At 31.7% G+C, this 20,186-nt stretch overlaps 1 protein-coding gene across 1 annotated transcript in view; it reads right to left on the bottom strand.

Annotated features, from left to right (window-relative positions):
* Nucleotides 1-1,890: 1,890 nt before the first annotated feature.
* The window catches only part of LOC129971546 (zinc finger protein 395-like), a 125,111-nt gene continuing 106,815 nt past the window's right edge, over nucleotides 1,891-20,186 (bottom strand). The window contains exons 4-7 of the mRNA XM_056085416.1: nucleotides 13,345-13,451; nucleotides 12,101-12,293; nucleotides 11,332-11,439; nucleotides 1,891-8,135 (exon numbers count right to left, since the gene is read on the bottom strand). Of these exons, the coding sequence (XP_055941391.1) occupies nucleotides 7,947-8,135; nucleotides 11,332-11,439; nucleotides 12,101-12,293; nucleotides 13,345-13,451 (597 nt within the window). The 3' untranslated portion in view covers nucleotides 1,891-7,946. The remainder of the gene's footprint in view (nucleotides 8,136-11,331; nucleotides 11,440-12,100; nucleotides 12,294-13,344; nucleotides 13,452-20,186) is intronic.

Below are 20,186 nucleotides of genomic sequence, written 5' to 3'. Positions count from 1 at the left end.
ATCAATTATTGATTGAGTTAGCAGAGTTATTAACTGAAATAAATATCACTAGAGGGCAGCACAATAGAAATGCAAGAATTACCTGTCCCCTGATAATTGGAAATGGAATACATCTTTTTGTTAGTTTTTGCTTGATGTTCACATCTTTAAAAAAATCATCTTAAAGAGAAATGTTGGGTTCAATTAAATTCTGTATTGATCGAAGAATTTTTATTTTCATTGTCTCTATCAATAATGAAGATGAATATATGTGTGTTGGTTCTCTTACAAGTTAGACCGTTTGCCCTAAGACAACCAAATGTGGCAGATATATATTTAAAAACTATTTTTAAAAATGATCTAGGAACGATTTTTAAAATTCTTAATTAGAATTTTATTTAATTAAAAATTGTTTTAAAATATAAAAAATTGTTTCTTCAATGATGACAATTTAATAGTCTTGCAAATTTTTCCCGAAATAGGCTAATTAATATATATATATATATATATATATATATATATATATATTGCCCAATTTCAAACAATAAATTACATTGTTGCTCTTAAATTCAAACCGGTTTCAATGTTTTACAAATTATTTAATATCGTGATTTTTTTCCACTGTTGAGCTAAGAAGAAAGATCTAAGTCGGTTTCAAGACGAATAAATGAGTGAAATTTAGTGACAAAAGTGAAGAAATTTTACGTTTTTAATGACACTATGACGTCATAGACTGGTATTTATTTGATTGGTTCATGCTCACAATGAACAGAATATTGCAACACAATTAAAGTGACAAAGATTTTACATCTGACAATTTGATGGAATTTTGAACATAACTGCTATATCTAAACGATTTAATTAAAATATAGCCAATACCCCTAGCTGATCTCCAAAGTCGAATAATATACAATAAATACTCTTAACTCATTCAAAATTTACATAATTTTCTCATTAATAGAAATTTGAACATCAGTGACTCATAAAAATAAAATAAGAAAAGAAAACTTGTTAGATTTTAATATTATAATGAATATAATAATTGTTATACACATTGTTTTTAAATGAATATATTTGCTAAAAAGTATTCATTTATTTAACTTTTTGTTATATCAAATGTTTCACACCACATTTTTATATTTATTTCTTGCTTAAAACGAATATTAATTCTTAGAAAATGTCGTGTAAATTGAAATCATGCAATTCAAATGCATATTTTACTTTGAAACAAGACTAGTAATGAATTTAACAGATGTATATAGAACAACATTAGATATCGTTTTCATTAGGAAATGTTTTTTTTTTAAATAAGCATTCAATAATCTGTCAGCTATATATAAATATAATATGTAAAAATAAAATTTAAAAGCGTTTTCATTTTATTCCACCTTTGCTTCTTAATAATATTGCTTTGATATATTGTTCAGAAAAAAGAAGGAAAAAAAAAAAAAAACAATGTTTTTTTTTTCTTCTTGTAAAGTTGCATTTCACCAATGTTTGTAAACTAAAAAGTAGTACAGAATATTATTTCTCATGTCAGTGTCATTGGTTATCTCAGAAAAGTAGTATTTAAAGGCAATTTTTTGTTCTCGTATTATGATCGCAATAATCTTTTTCTTTGAGGGGGTCATTTTGTCACGAAATTAAAAATGTTCATATGACATACATACTATAAAGTATTGTTTCATGTAATACTTTTTCATGAATATATTCTTATAAAAATAATGCATTAAAGTTTAGATAAATATGGTTTTGTTTTCATTTTTATTCCCTTCAAAACGTTCCAATTTTTTAAAGAATTTTTTTTCTTGCTTTTGATTAATTACAACAAATTCTCTTCGTATAAAAACTATGTATTGATATTAAAACAAGATCAGTACCCATAGAAAAACGTAAAAAATACACAAAAGAGACAAAAAAAAATTAGCTTTATTTGTTATAAACATGATGAATCTTTACAAAACACATTTAACTATGAATAATGCCTGAAATGACGAGAAAGAAAGGTCTTTGGATGTGTCTGGAAAAAATAAAAATAGAATTCTGCTCCATACGAAAATATCTGTGAGTGATCCGAAACAAATACTGAGATCACAAAATATATTTTGATAAGACTGTGCAAGATTGTTTGGTCTTGGGTAAATGCAGAACTGCATGCGATATGCAGACGTTAAGTTATACGACCTGACTGCTTTGAAATAACGGATTCGGCATCCAACGACGCGAATTTTAGCACATTTTGGTGGAATTTTCTCCTTCCAAAATATCTCGAACTGATTCTACAAGTGTAATGTAAAGCTTCAAATTTCATCTATATCGTAAAATACACAAATAAACGCAAATAAAAAATATTTTAAAATTAAAAGACTAGCCAATTTTTTGTGTAACTATTAAAATATTATATAAAACATTTTAAGTTAGTAAATATATTTTCTCTTCTTGGCAAAAACACAATAATAAAATAAATCTTTTTAAAAAATAAGTTGGCAAAACAAAAAATAATAATAATCCGCCGTACCAGACAAAAAGAAATCATTTGCTAAAAGCAAACTTAAATCAGCTAGTCAGTCTGAGGCCTTGCACAGCCGTTCGATTCGAAGTTCTCCTCATATTTAACATGAGGAATCTTCTATATTGTGCAGTTACTAAGAAAAGCCTGTGAATTGCATAGTGAGTGATATAATATCTAAGAATAAACAACACTTTAGAATAGACATTTACACATAAACCACAACCAGCATAAAACTTTGCAAAATTATAACAAAAGTAACAATCACCACATAGAAAGTTGGACAAAAAATTGTTATGCAACAAATACAATATATATCTCCAATTTATGTCAATTAATTAGTAAAATTGGGCAATTTTTTAAAGAGAATTCCTCTTTGTCCATTAGACAAATATTGTTTAATTAAATATTTATTTAAAACAATTTTTATTTATGTATGGAGAAATAACTGATGCCACTAAAAGTGTTATTAAAGATTCAATTAATAATTACCGGACCATTTGCGCACATCAAAAGATAAAAACCATTTATAAAATTTAATATCACAAAAAATCGGCTTCAGTTAAAAATAAAATACAATCTTAGAAAACTTTGAAAATGTAAATAGATCATATCGATAAAATACTGATCATTCCAAGTTTAGTACTTTGTATGTTATTTCGTTTTTTGTTAAAAAAAAATCATATATTCATGAAATTCAACATTCAAATGATCTAAGAATTAAGATTATTCTTTTTTTATTTTTTTTGTAACAAGCACAAAATGTATTAACTCAATTCTAAAATTTAATAATATCGAAAAATATATTGAAAAAGTCTTTAAAAAAATTCAGTTTCTGTGGAGATTAAACTCTTCCCATATATAAACACAAAGGATTATATTAAGAACCAATGATTTTTCTCGATTATAAATATTGTGAAATATTTTGATTAAGTATTTCATAAATGTGCTTTAAGATTAAGGAATTATTACTTTTGTAGATTAAAAAAATAAGCTGGATGATATAAATTGTAGAAATGTTTTTTGTCCATCTTTCTGGAAAGGAAATTTCCCATGGCTAGTTTGATAATCAATTCAAAAACAAGCACAAATCTATGAATTAAAAAAAAAACATTTCATCAAATGAAATCTTTAGCTTCAAATAGAACAACATGATATGATAACGATTTACTGGTACATACATTTAGAATATATTAATGGACGATAGCATTTCTTTATACTTATGTACATATTTATACAAAGCAATATACAAGCGGAGAAGAACGAAAAAACCTTTACAGTTCAGAACAACAACTGCTGTTGCGGCGAAAGGAACATTTCGCACGAACCAAACAGAAAGCAATGGTTGATTTTTTGCTGCAGGTCATTTTTGTAGTTGAAAAATATTTTAAGAAAATATAATGAAAGACTTTTCTGTTACTTAAAAGATTTAAAAATAGAAAGGGAACTTCAAAAATATTTTCATATAAAAGGTATTTTTTATATATATATATAGCATTTTAACGAAAATATTTATGCATTAAAATGAATCGTACATAAAAATATATAGAATATTTATTTATAATTTAATTATTTTCGAACTAATTGAATCTATTTTTTTTTTAAATGCTACCATATTTAAAAATTTTTTCAATAAATTGTAAGAAAAAAGTTTTTTTTTTCCCTTATTGAAATGTTCCATTAGCACTTTGCAGTTGTCCAACCACTTTTTTAAATGTCTTCAGTGTGCGTTAAAGTCATTAGCGGCTGTATACATAGTTTGTTAATACATGTGGATTTATACACTTTTTTCCGATTTAAAAATCATCTTTATACTAAATAGTAAATTAAAATTTCAACAATATGATTCGTACTAGAAAGATTAATCATGGAATAATAGTTATCTTTTAATAATGACATTAGTTAAATCATTTAAGATAAATTTTTAACATATTTTCAAAATAGCATAAGCCTAAGAATTTGAAAATTATTGGCTTTTAAAATATTTACATACAAACACACAATTATACATACAGCCATGTACACATGGGCAAATTAGATTTGCAAACCAAATAAACACTATAATTTGTTTTGTTTTTGTTTACTGCAAATTAGTGATTTGTGTAAGTAGTAAGTTTTGAAAAATTTATGTCATAAGGAATTCAATATTTACATATTTTGATTTGAAAATCTTTTTGTATCAAGTGGCCCCCTGTTGTTGTTTCGTTCTTCTCAAACAATTCAACATCAGCGAAATTCAACTATCGGAACAATGCAAGATCATCTATCAACTTGAGCACAATTTACAAATATATATATACCAACATGGCTTTTAACTGCCTGAGACGTTGTAATGCGGTGCAGAAGAGAATATTGAAAATTCTAAATCTTGCTTTTGCAATGCCCGTTACAAACAAAAATAATTGTTGCCATCCTACGTATTTGGCACGGCAAATAGCTATGGGCAAAAGCATATAGTGTGCAAGGAAGCGATTGTTTATAAATGTAGTATAAAACACAAGCAGTCAACAACACCCAACTACCATCTGAAGATTCAAGGTCGTTCACCCACATTCTCACATTCCCCCTCTCCCTCTATAGAATTTTTTTTTTGTAAATGCTGCTTAACCTTTAATATTAAAATTAATCACAATCTTTCGTTCCTTTCTATAATTTGTCACTTTCAGACGATTATATGCATTTTGCTTTATTTAATTTGCTTATTCAAAAATAGAAATAAGTTCACGCAAAAAAATATTTTAATTACATCCAGACTCGAGAACAAAAAATTAATGTTTGAATTCAAGAATTATTATTCTTTTAAAGAATAATCATCTCATTATTTTTTTTTTTTATCATCGTCAGTTCGCTCCAAGTGTTATTACTTATTATCATATAAAAAATTGACGAGTAAATTCAAAAGAAATATTCTTTTTGCAAATTACTTATATTACTTTTCTCACATGTTCCTTAAGAAACAATGTTATCGATAGTATAGGAATGTATCAAATTATTTATGTTCAATATAAATCAGAACGATTTGGGTGATTCAAATTTCAAATTTATTCACTAAGGCATAGAAAACAGTTTGTTAAATTCTCATTATTGCAGCCATTCGATGCATCTAGTACTCAATAATTTATTTATTATCATCAACATTACGCAAAATGGAATGATAAAAAGAACCGGCAAGTCTATTTTCGTTGTATTCGTTTTATTGCTCAATGATAATAATTGTCTTTTAAAAATCCAGCAGACGATGCAGCGTACGCTAAGGTTTTTTCCATACCCAAATGCAGCTGGAAGAAAGGCACTACAGATGTCAATTTTGGTCACTATGAGTGAGAAACATAGGTTGGAAAACCTTGGCTCTTCATGCCGAAAATGCTAAAGATCCTCTACAATATGACAGACATCGATAATATATATGTATAATACATGCAAGTATATGTATACAATAGATTTTAAGGAATAAAACTCTTCAAACACATAAAATAGATATATCTTTAGATTTGACATTTAATTTAAATAATGCTTAAAAATGATCTGTACAAAAAGATTGAAGCGAATTGGTATCAAGCATCCGTTGACCTATGGTTCGTTTTTTGGATATTAGATCAGGTACAACTAGCTTTTCTCACTGGTGAAGAAATCTCTCGGTCAAAGTCAGGTAAAGACGCAGACGATTTTCAGCGATCTTGCACAAATGCAGTTCACTGGTGTTCCGTTCGATTCAAGTTCGGTTTTGATTGAAATCCGAAGGATTCGGGATTCTTACCGATTCGATTAAGTATATATTACCCATTGTCCAGGAAATGTGCATTCTTATTTTAGACGTCTTATTTATTGCAGCGATTGAGTTTCTCCCAAGTTTTAAATCCATCGTAATAAAATAAAATTTCTTTCAGTTTTTAAAATATGAATAAAAGAAGATATTCTATAGAATATAAATATATTGCATAGTGTTTTTTTTTTTTTAATATAAATATTTTCCGTTTGTTTATCGCTTCTATGACGGTGACTTCATCGAAGCGATTTTGATAAAAAATAGATCTGATTTAGCAGATGATCGAATTCGCTTTTATCAAAAGTATTGATTAAATATAATCCTTTCTTTCTTTCTTTTTTTTTTTAAATATTTTTCTCACTTTCTCTATTTAAATTAACAACAAACAAATAAATGGCAGTAAACGGAAAAAAAACTTGAGTGTAAACTATGTAATATATCAGTTAAACTTTACTGGTCATACAAAATATTGACTAGGCAGTGAAACTTGGTATAAAATTTCATTCTCCAATTAACTGACTCGAACTTAGAGAGCTCAGTTCGGCAATCAATTCGTCAAACAAATTCTACTCAGTCGCCATCTGGCGATCAAATAAACAATTAACAGCTGCAAGCCGAATAAAAATCTCTTTACATAATTTTCTTATCTCTCTATATAATATATATAATATATCTCTATATACTAAATTCAAATAGACTAAACGGAATTATTTACATATAAATATAAAAGTCTATAATCACGGTCATGATTGGCCAAAACACTTATGAGCAATCAAATTGAGGAAAAAAGAGTAGTATACAATTATTGTTTGTAAATGTGCTGACTCGTTTTATACAAATAAAAAATAACTGCTGAAATCTGACGACAGTTGATGGAGTAATATTCATTACTTTGAATTATTGCCTTGTCTTTAAAATTCATATCACATAAAGTGACGGGCATTGCGTCATCGCAATATAGGAAGTTTAACTGTACAATACAACAGGTGGTGAGAAAAAATTGTATTTTGTCACAAAAAAATTGCATGGTCATGTACTTGATAATTTGTATAAGGCATAATTGTTCTAGGTCTTATTCAGAACAATTCGGGTTGAGAAGACTTCTAAACATATCTTGAGATCCAAATCGTCAACAGTATAAATGAGCGGAGTAACATGAATGCAAACAAAATAATACGATTCAAAAACGATAGAATTTGATATATAAATAATGTCACTCATTTGTCGATAACAACGTGCAATTGAATTGCACATAATTAATAGACTGCGCAGCGCAGCGATAAATGATTCAAACACTTCTATATTTTGATGATTCATAATAAAATATCTATACACACAATGAGAAAAATATAAATTAATTTATGACTCGAAAGTCTTCTGCCATGCAGGCAGCCTCTGTCTTAAATAATAATACAGATCCAAACCCAAAATACCCCAGTAGAAGATAAAAATCTAACAGAAAAAAATGTAAAAATCGACTCAAGGTCATTTGAGTATTGATGTAAGTATACGTCGTGTCCTTCGCCCTTGTTGTCTGATGTTCGAGGGGCTCTCAAAAAAGTCACTTGCATAGCTTGTACTGAACGTCCCCCTTCGTCCGTTCGAGACGAATACTTCATCCCAATTCGTGAGCAAACTCAAACGTCCTACAGAAGAGCTATCGGAAAAGAGGAAGCATCCAAAGAGTAGCGTTCAGTCGACGAATCGGGTGCAAGCTTTCTTCCATTTGCACTGTGTGCACCACATGTCCCTGTTCTCCATGCCGTATACTTTGCGGCACTTGCGGCTCTCGGATCGCGTTCTCCGGTGGAGGGGGGAGGAGGCTTTGCTGGGCGAGGAAGTGGATTTGATGCTGAGACGCATGCACTTTTGCGGTGAGCCCTGCAAAGAAAAATAAAATTTGATGAACAAATCATTATAAGATCAATAAATGAATAATAATAAACGCTATCAGGAGCGGTGCTTCATTTCAAAATAACTTCTTTAAGATATTTCTTTTCTTTCTCAGGCGGTAGTTTTAGGATGATTAGAAGGGAAAAAATTGTGTTTTTAAACTTTTATAAAGATAACAGATGGCAGCACCATTTGTAATACTCTTTATTAATCTATAAATCTACCGCCGTCATTTACATGAAGAAAAATGATTTGCTAATAACCTTGAAAAGTTTAATGCAAGGCATGGTTGAGCTATTTGAATCAGAAGATGATCATGAGTTCTATTCTGGCTTAACCAACATTATTTAAAAACTGGCAGACAGAACATGGTACGCATTAACATGATGTGGATTTCCTTACTTTCCTCTAACTGAAACAGAAATTTGGGTGCGTTCCTCTTGAAATTCCCCAAGAGAGGCATTCAAACTTCTTATATAGAAAGTAATGCAGAAACAAAACTAAACAGGTATTTCAGCCAGCTTCAACCAACAGAAACAGTCCCATGAATTTGGTTAATTGCGTTAAAGCAAGTGGATTTAGTGAGCAGTGTAAATAAATGAGCAAGCAAACAGCAGTCATGGACGAAATGTTGTTCAATTTTCGTGAGTTAAATGGTTCACGGAAAATTGCCAATGAAGAGTGTTCAAGCATGAAATAAGGACGCCACGAAAAGAAACCGCTATATTTCAGTATGGAGTTCATAGATAAGTGGTGTCACAAGGCTAATCACAGAGAAACATCAGTCGGAAGAATAAGAATTTTTCTTCAGTTCTTATTCTTAATCAGCATCCTTCATAAATTGGTAGAGCGATGTGCTCTGGTTGGCCACTGGAGGTTTCCTTCCATGTAAATTCTATATGTTGTCCACTTTAGCCTCAAAGTTCTTTAGAAAGATAGCCTGTTCCCGAGCGCTTTGACTCAAAAGTTTGATTACACATGCTAAATCAAAAAGGCCTATAACACTAGAAAGTTAATTCGAATACATTCTTTATAAAATATATTGTAGTCATATTTTAGATCCATTTCATTGACAGTAATGATTCTCGTGACATTTGAGCCAACACAAAATGCTACTGGCTATAACAATCTGGTAAATCGCATTTTAAAAGAGGAAAAGTTTTAAAATGCTTATTTTATAAATACTATAGAAATTTTCAAATGCTATCGAAATTACAAAACTAGCCCTGCTTGAATAAAACCGAAAAGAAAAGAACAGGTATTGTGTTACCAATTTAACACTCTAAGAATTAAAACGACTTTGCACGAGTCATCTGGATAAAAATAAAATCACGATGACGGAAAGTTCCAATCTCCATCAGATTAAAATTGACTCAAAGTATGTGAAGTATGCATACAAATTGAGTATGCTTTGGCCTAAAAATCCGTAATGATGGCAGTATTAAAAGAATTTTATAGCTTCAATGAAATATTAAAATGAAACGACTCAAAATTATACAAAACATTATTCTTTATATTATGAAACAGTCATAATTCATTGGACGTGTCGAACTCATACTTAAAAAGTTTTAACTAATAATTCATACTATTAATAATTTTAATTCATACTATTAAAGTTTCAAAGATAACATTTGAACTAAACGGTGAATGTTTCAGATTTCTGTAAGAAAGATTCATTTTTATTAGAAACGAATCATTTTATACAGCATAGGTTTCATCCCCCCTCCCTTTTTTTCGTTGTAAACTTCAAAAATAAATGGTTATTTAAAATCCTTTATAGTAAAATAACAACTCTCTCATTTCAATAGATTTTAAGAAAAGATGCATTATCACACACACACACACACACACAGGGAGAAAAAACATAAACAAAATCTAAATGCAAACTTATATTCGATACCATCGAAAATCAAAAACCCAGAAAATGACTGCAAACCCATCTGCATTTTTGAGTGAATTATTTTCATCTTCTCCCCGAAATGCGAGCACAGGCTGTTAGAAAAGAAAACCGCATGTCTTCATTATCGAGTTCGAGTGCAAGTTCTGACAAAAGATTAGCATCGTGCTGCACGGCCCTTAAAATAGAACATAGCCTTCGAAGAAGCTGATCAAATAGCACGAACCCTCGATCTGCCTCGAGGGCATTATTTAGATATTGTCGAACAATCGCCGAACGATTCGGATTCTCTCCGCGTGATAAGTGCTCTTATCACCGCAGATTACGGAGAGGAATTTTGACAGGTTCATGATACACGAGTATGGCAGAAAAATAAACACATTAATATATAAGCAAAACTCACTGCATGGTAAGAAAGAAAAAAAATATTTGCAAAAGAAAAAGGGATACTTTTGTAGATATAATGGAGTCATATTGCAGTGAACCCTCGACAGACCAACCACTGAGTTAGAAGGTTCAATGCTATGCTGTTTCTTAAACACTTTTCATGTTGGGAAAATTCAATCAAAAAAAAAATTGGTTTTCACTAGCTTATTTTTGTCAGTGGCAGAAAATTAATTAAAATTCATATGGCAAAAATAGTCTACACCAGATGGATTCAATTTAGAAGTAACATAATAAATGACAAATATTTGTTTATATAGTTTCTCAAATCATTTTTCTTTTCACATAAAAAACAGAGCAACTTGTTTTTAAGCGGAGATACAAACGAAACGTTCTCGCGTTTTTTCCTTTAGAGGTTGCAGTGACCTGGTGGGAAGGTCTCGGCTGCGGAACCGGAAGGCTTCAGATTCGAGACCCGATTCCACCGAAGAGCTGCCGTGTCAGCAGGCCTAGTGCATATTAAATTCGTGGGGGTCGAACATCCTCCCACTGGTGTGGTGTGGAAGTTTGGAGTGGGAGTTCCAGCTCAGGTATCGTCCTCGTCATCTGACCGAGTTTCAAAATGACGAGGTCCATCCCAAAATAGCCCTAGTTTTGCTTTAAAACAGCACATTAATCTAACTAAATTAAACACTTCTCGCTTTTTTAAATCACATAAAACATCTTCAAAAGAAAGGAAAAAAAAAAAAAAAAAGAAGAGTGAAATGGAAATTTAAAGAAACAAGCGCACAGAGTGGTAGCAAAAATAAATGAAAATCAAATGACGGTTCAAACCATTTTTTAGCCCATTTTATATTTGAGCTTCAAATAAAATCCCGACTTTTAACACAGTGATAAACTCACCATGTTGCTGGGTGCGCTCGCTGCGTAGCCGTGCAGATTCCAAGCGGTGGATTTCTGGAGCTGCGGTATTGAGATGGGAGCGGCCTGTGTGAAAGTGGGACCGGTCGCCTGCAACAAAACAACATTTCATTACAGTTCAATATCCGAATGAAAATGAATGACATTTCATTAAAGAAAGTATTATCACATTTTTAAACACACAAAACGATTTCCTGGAATTTAGGAATGCTGTCAATGCACTGCTGAACTCGTAAATGAAGTTATTGAATCAACATAAATAAAAATGTATCATATCAAAAGGCGAGTGTATCATTTATAATCAGAAGGGATCTCATTTCAGGAAAAGATAATACATTTTAATACCAATCAAAACGAATGGGTGCGATATCTTTCTTGCGATTATTTTACAATACTGCAATACTGGAAATACAAAACTTGTAGGTTTTTTTTTTGATCACTTTATAAAGTATCCAACATAAATTTGAATCTTTGTGATTTGTAAAATCAATGTATTCTTTAAATTAGATCATGTTTATACAAGATTTTAGCAGAAAATAAAAAGTTGTAAGAAAATTACATAGTATAATCTTATAAAGTGTTAAAACAAATGTTATAATAATGATCTAAAACGATCTCATTGTAACTATGAAAACGATGAGTCTGTTTTTGATGCAAATGAAAGAACTGATAGACGATTTGAACTTAAATACTCACTGACATTTTGAATAAATTATTTTCAAAGATTTAAAAATCCTCCCCTCCAGCTCACCTGTGATTGCTTTCTGTACTCCGGGTCCTCATGAGCGGGTCGTGCCATGTCCAAATGGCTGAGGGTGGGCACTGAAGAGGAATAGATAGAACCTTGCAAGAAGGGGCTCGATGGGCTCTCCACCTCCATTTCCGTGTAGTAGAACTCCTCCTCGTGATCACTGCCTTCCGAATCCAAAGCATCTCCGGCTCTTCTGCAAGAAAGTACAATTTCAGTTTTATCACTTTCGATCGTATTACAGATATATACTATTAGTGGTGGCACCCAATACAATAACAATCGCGCGTAATAGAACATGACAAAGGTTTAGTAATAAATTATAAAATGTTTTTTAAATCCTTACTATTGTTGTGCTTTCAATACTGTGGCATAGTCACCAAAGAATTCGATCAAAGCGTTGTATAAAACATTTGCAACATTTAGTAACAGACTTATGAAAGTTTTAATACCGGAGTAGTGTACTTTTAAGTGCTATAGCATATTAGAAAAAGAACTCATACCACAACGTGGCATTTTATAAAACGATACAACAATTGCACCAATGGCGATGTTTCATAAACTTATCAGTCATTACCTACGCGTCGATAGAAGGCAAACAAACAATACATGAAATACTTCTCCACGAGTGATGACCGACAGTGCTTCTAACTAGAACACGAGATGCGAGAACACAAATATGAGTGCATTTGAAGGCAAGGAAAAAAGTAGGCATCTACAGTTATCCATTTCATAAATCAACTTCAATTCTCCAGATATACATCTCCACGCATTACTTAATACAGCACCTAGTTTCCACAAATGATCGATGTCATTCAAGATCCAGAAATGTTAACTCACCAAATAGTCAGCAACTTGAACAACTATCAATGCATCATCGCCAAACAAATATATGGAAAATGATCCATAAATAACATTATTATATTATTACAGGTTATTTAAACAACTTATTTAAAACCTAATGATGTACATGTAACTAAAATGAAATTTTAATTATTAATGATGCATTTAAAACATGAACTTACAGTTGCTATGACTTGATCAACATAGCTTATAAAACTTCATAGGGAGTAAATAAAATACATAATTACATAAATACATGTTTACATAAAAATTCACACATTTGTTGAATTAAGAGTAACATTTTGAAATGAAACGACACTATTTCAGTTGGAAAAGCAGTTTAAAAATATATATATTTATTAATGTGCATTAAAAGAAAAAAAAATTCGGAATGGACGACTTACTTGAGATGCTGCGTCCTGACGTGTCTTTCTACTTGTTCGCATTCATCATATTGCTGGCCGCAACCTGGCCACGTACACTGAAAGACTACTTTAGTGCGGCAAGGACTCTGCGAAAGTGGAAACAAAAAAAAGTCATGAGATTGAATGGTTTTATTTTCTATTTAAATTTAAAGTATATTGAAATACTGAGATGATAAATTTAAATTAAATTTTACCCGTGTCTTCGTTTCCATGTGAATTTTAATACCGGTCAAATCACTAATGCATCACTGAAGTGACGATTAATAAATAGCATGTGGTTAGCGCGATGCGTGAAGAAGATGCTAAATCAACGTGCTGTAATACTTCAAATTCAAAGATTATTTCAGGAAATATAATTTCCCATTGGCTTTATTCGGTCAGAGGAAATGAATTATACATTTATTTTGAATGCAAGAAATTATATTTTTTGCTGTACTATATCTTTTGCAAGTAATCTAAAAAAAATTTACAAATTCAATTTAATAATTAATAAATAATTAATAATTAATAAATTTAATTTAATTTGTTGCTATTAGAGTGTAATTTTTTTTTTTAATAAATAAAATTCCGATTTTTTTTTTTAACAAATGTTAAATGAAGCCACGAAGCAATATTGGATAAATAATAATAATTTATCCTAAACAAAAGCATCAACGCAGCTGATTTTTTGCGAGTTATATTTAAGCATTCACCAAGACTTAAGCTCAAATTTTTTTCAGTTCATCGTGAAATCCTAATTCATGTAAAACAATGTGAGCAAAATAATGGATACCGTTGTTGTTATTTAGATACATTTGCAGATTTTAAAACACCCTTTCAATCAAACATTAAATCTTCAAAGGCAATCCTTAACGGAGAAATCGAACGGTTGTTGTTGATATCATTATGTCAAAAAAGCGTTTTAGGCACAGTGTAACTATTATTTTAGATTAATAAAGGTTTTAGATCACGCTTATGTTGATTCATGTTTATGTTATGTAATTATACGAAAAATAAACAAAAACCTGTTATTGTGTTGTGACTTACGGCATTTTACAAGCCCGCTGACAGTTATCTGTCAGCGATTGAAGCCGAGTCAACGTCTCTTGTTTTTTTCAGTAGCGCCAACTAGGGTCAAGAGCACGATTTAGCTACTTAATACTACTACACTAATCTATAATTACATATGTGAGGAAAGAGAAATCAAATGTATACTTCATAATTTTTTAAGAACTCAATTACGAACAGGAAACAAACTGATCCTATTTCCAGTATTCTTGGCACCAGTTTAACGCTACGGCACACAGATGCTCACGTGCACCTGTGATCGCTGGACTTTTGCACATCATCAGACGAAAAGAAACAGATTACGCAGGAATTATCGGCGCGTTTTGTAAACAAAAATTATGTTTCAAATCTAGATCAAAGCCGAAAGACTCGGGATAGATCAATGACCGCCACACGCCGTGCTTCCAATAAGTTATCAATGGACAAATAAACTCCGGAAACTCTCACTGAAAATAAAGCAGAGTTTTTGATAAGCATGAGCGCACATTCTCATTGGATGAAAATCGATCTTATATTTAGTAATGAAAGAACCGCGATTTCTAGAAAAAATCACTTTACCTTAATATCTGTTCATAAATATTTTTATATAGATATTATTTGTGTATAGATATATTTGGATTTCCAGATATATATATATAGACATCTTGAAAACATTTTTTATATCAAAGGATAATACAATAAATCTAATTGAAATTTCAACCTTGCTACTGCAGCTTAGAATAGTTGTTGGGAAGGCGCGATAAAAGAATCGTTAAGGAAAATTTTGAGCAGAAAGAGTGCTTGCTGACTATAAAGAGTTGGAAATTATTCTCAGCGACTGCGTGACCACAATACATTCCAAATCACTCGCCCAGACTGAAGATAATCCGAAAGGTCATATAAATGGAAGGATCATTCGTTCTAAAGCCATTCTGCTTGTTCCTTGCTAAGCATTCCTAATAGTGATGCAAGTGATTTAAACGAAATCAATAACAAAAGCAGAAATGGAAAATGACATTTTGAACAAAAAACTACCACTTGATTTAAGAACGAACTTAGCAACACAATTTAGTCATTAAAGATCAAAGTCGGTAAGAATCTTTGAGACTTGGAGATGTGGTCTCTTTGAAATGGATGAACTGATCATCAGAAATCTTAACTGAAGTCTTCCCAGGGGCAAATATATACTCCCAAAAACTCCCAAAGTAAGAAGCACTCATGGAGAGTAATGAAAACTATTCCAGAAAATGCATTCTTTGGGAATCAGTCGTTTTGAAAAATTCTCAATCATGTGAAAGTCCAGTTGATCCAGATGTCAGCAAAGATGACGATTCTTTATCCATAAGAATGTCACGAGAACAGTTCGACATGTTAACATTCTCAACAGACTCTATTTACAGTTTTGATGGACAATTTCGAGGTGAGAGAATTTTCAGTCACCTTCTAATACTGCAGGAGCGAGAGGTATGTACGAGTCAGACTAGTTACAATTCAACTCTACAGGGATTAATATAATTCAGATTTACTGTATTGCCATTTGATGTAGATTGTGTTTTAGAAATTCCTGTAAATATTCAAAATGATAGCATTTTTTCATATAAAATCTATAATATTTATTTATCCTTTAACAGAAAAGAAGAATCAATAGAAAGTGTCAAACATAGAATAAAATCTAATCCAAAAATCTTATGCCTACAAAACATTCAGTTGTACCTATATCAACAACTATGTTAACAAATTAAATTTTTTAATTTATGCCAGAAGTTGCCTTAATCATGCAAAGAATCATTTAATCTTGTAAATAAGAATGAAAATTGCCTGATCATAAAGGCAAACATAAACAATTCGTTAAACGTAAGCTTTGAGTAATATTTCCTAAATGAGTGATAGCGTATAAAATATTTTCAGTGCTAAAAAGTTGTATCTGGCATTCAAAGCACACACAGTCATAATTTCCTTTCTCGCGTTCTCGACTTCCCTGTGCAAATGACGCAGCTGTTCAAAGTGGCGTTTTCCTGCGAAAACATAAATCTACGCATAGCAATCGAAGTCCCAAATAAGCCCGAAAAACGAGCATCCTTTGCGCAATGAGGTGCAGTTAGCAAAATAATCGTTTGCCACGCGGAACAGAAATCGATCGAAAACATTCAAAATACAAAATCGGCTGAAAACGCCGGCCGGCGAGTTGAGTTGCGCACGGCATCGATCCGAGAATGACAACACTTCAAGTCTATGACGTCACAGCTTTGTTTATCGACAAAATGGTGTGAGATGCGCGCGCGGCGCGCACATGTTCTGCAGTGGCGTCATCCACCGGAGTTTCGCGTACGAACGTAAACACAGTAAAATGAGCAACATATAAACTAAAAAGAATTAAAAAAAAAAATAGACCCACAAAAAATGCCAGTTTCTGCGTGCTGAACGATAATAACGAAAGCCAACAAACGTTGCGGTTTTTTTTTTTTTTGCACTCCATCTACCCGCCATTTTTTTCCAACCGAACTTGTTTTTTTTTTGGTGGTAGCTCTTGAAGAATGCCAGGGTCGTGTCCATGCAGAGTGAAAGCCTCTCTTTCTTCTACTCACCCCCCCCCCCTCCTCTCCCGAGGAGTTCGTGCGATATTCGTTCTTGAGGGTGTTATTCGTTGGATTTTTACTATTATTACTTTTTTTTTTGGCCAAATGAGCTGACTTGATTATGCTTTGGGGGGGGGGGGGTTGTTAGAAAGATCGCTAAGCCGTAACGGAAGAGGGGATAAATAAAAAAAAAAAGTAAAAGCCAAAATGATTCGAAATGCTCATAAGGTTTTCCAGTCTTTAAAGTGAGGGTTCATAAAGTAAAACCACAATCCTTTTTTCCTCGAAAATATGAAGTTAATTGCAGTTTTGACAACATAATTTCTCACATTTTTCACACCACTGTTCTTTTTTTCTTTTTCTCCCCCCCCCCCCCCAACTAAGCGAGGTTAGTAATGCAATCTATACAGAATCAACATCAGGCAACTTTTTTGGCGTAATGATAAATGAATTCCAAGAATTTGAAAAACGAAATGCTGTAAGAATTCTTCATAAGTTTTACAAGTTTAATTGATGATAAAATGTTATAAGAAAGAAAGAAAAAAAAAAAAATACATCCTACATACACGCTGATGCTTCGAGACAATTTTGTTTCCAGAAAGGCTTTATTTGAATTTTTTAAATTACTTTTTTCATAAATTCCAAGCGTGCGATGATGTTTTGAATCTTACTGTGGGTGAAAATTATTATTGCCGTTATAGTTAATTAGAAAATTAATTAATTAGATATTTTAAAAATAACTAAGACAAATATGTGATGTGATATTCAAAAGCTAGTACGAGTACAAGCATATACCTGTTCTAAAAACGTATTTGGCCTTTTATTTTCTCGATTTAAATCCAAGAGACAAGCTGTCTGAACCTTCTATGGCGATAAATGTTACGCTGATTTAACAACAGCAAAATACACACATACAAAAATACAACGCTTTTCAAGCGCGATTAATAAACGCATAATTGTTTCAACGAAATCAGCAGACTAATGAGGCATCATTCAATACAAGTTTCTAAAATGGCGTAATGATTTGATCAAGTAAGTCTCTGATGAGTTAAAAATGTTGTGTAAAATAACATTAATGATTTAAAAAGTTGCCGAATTCGTAACTTTTAATAAGTCAATGCATTTACGAAATACAAACTAGCATTTAATATTTTTCAAAATGAACCATTAAAAGAAAACAAAGATGTCTAAATGAAAGTAAGCAGATAGATATTGTACTAAAATGGAATATAAAAAAATTTATGAAAAGTCAAACGTTACATGTAACATCAGTTTACTTTTCAGTCTCTTCTATTTCTATGACCAACGAACAAACGTCACATTTATTACCACTTCTAGTTATGTTTGTTTCTGGTTTATTGATTCGTTCCTAATAAACAACAAGTGCACATGATGTGCGGAATGGGCGGTACCTGGTGCTGAGAGGAAGGAAACACACTGGCACCCCACCTTTCCTTCTGATACCGAAAAAAGCAAACAAGTACAAAAGGCTGCATTGCTGTCACGTCTGAGTCGTTTGCGAAAGCTCAAGTAATGGTTCCGCCGGTGCCACTTCCTGATTTCATCTTTAGCGAAGCGAGAGGATTACAAGCAGCAATTAGGACAGTACCTGCTCAGGGAAGAATGCCGGAAAATCCAGGTCGAAGCTTATAGACATTTCGATGGAATCTGGGTAATACTGCAGAGCCTCTATTGAATGGTAGCAGAAGCAATTCTTGACCTAATCGTTCAGAGCACTGCACTATATCAAGTGTAGTACTATGTCACATGTGACAATGAAGTCATATAGTAAGCAGCACCGGAAGATCTGCATCTTCTGCACGAAGAATGACAGGTGCGAAAAAATTTAGGTCGAATCAGATAGATATTGAGGTGGTCATGATGGAATTTGAATAGCCCTGCTCACTATCAAAATGAATGGGGGTTGATGAAGCAACTTGTTGATCCGATTATTCTAACGGATAAAATGTAGTATTAAATTCAATTTGACAATAAAGCGATCCACTCTTGTTGAAAAAGCTGAACTGAGGGAAAAAAAAAAAAAAAAACTCGATAGTAAAGACTTAGTTGCAAGAAGCAGTTTGGTCAATCCATCCTTACTGGTTTGGGCCCCAAAAGTTTTGTGGATTTTCGCATTCACTGCCGGCATTTTTGTGGCATGACTTAAATAAACCGTGCCAATCAGTGGCACCCAGACATTTTTGTTACTGCACGTTTTTTTATCTTTCGAATTCTTCCCAGAAGTTTGAACGATAGCCCTAAAACTTTAGTTATATACAGAATCTGCTACAGTGCACACTTTTCAATGAAGATTTAATCACGGCGGCGTCTAGAAGAAAATAATTTAAGCCCCATGCCATCTCACAGAAAGCTGATAGCGATCTTCAGTATTGATTCTGTTTGCCTAGCCAGTACTTACATGCATTTTTGCAAAAAAAAAAAAAAAAAAACACTTATGATTGGGAAGTTACAATTTTTAAAAAAAATCTGAAATACGTCTACCTGTTTCTTATTTATAACCTGCAGAATTTTCAATCAAACTATACGACACTTACAGAATGCAAGAAATTTGACAGCATAGCATTATATCAAAATGTGAAATAAATTTTTTTTGTATATTTTGGGAAATACGAGTATTTGTAGTAAATAATTTTTAACTATGCTGATTGCGAATAGCATATATTTCAGAATTTCAAAGCTACAGAATACAAAAATTCCTGTTGAAAACTGTTAAGATTCAGAAAGATATCCTTATTGCAACGAACTGATTTTCAATTGCTCTCTAGTAGAAGCCAAATAATGAATGATCCACAAAGTGATATTTCTTGAAACTTTAATCGAATAGTTATATTGAATAGTACTACGGTACAAAGTATGCTTAATAATTTTGCGCAGTTATAAATTAAATACATAATGTGATTGTTTAAAAAATCGACCTAAATGATGACGTATAGCTTAAAATTAGCTTTATTCTTCTGGCTTTGTAATTTAGAAAGGAAAAGTACGCTATGTATTGCGCTAATTCAGTTAATCTTATTATCTACAGACATATATATATATATTTTCTCGAAAATTTAAAATATTCGTTTTGAATTTAACGTAATACATTGCTTTGAATTTCAACGCCAGAAACTACAATGACAGTGGTAATGGCGTAATAAGTATTCTCACTGGCGCCATTTATTCTTTCTAATCCACAGGACACAAAATAATCGTGGA

Source organism: Argiope bruennichi, chromosome 6 (assembly GCF_947563725.1).
Source record: "Argiope bruennichi chromosome 6, qqArgBrue1.1, whole genome shotgun sequence".
In the NCBI taxonomy this organism is placed as follows: Eukaryota; Metazoa; Arthropoda; class Arachnida; order Araneae; family Araneidae; genus Argiope; species Argiope bruennichi.
The sequence above is the reverse complement of the archived record's forward strand: the minus strand, read 5'-3'. Positions and strand labels throughout refer to the sequence as shown.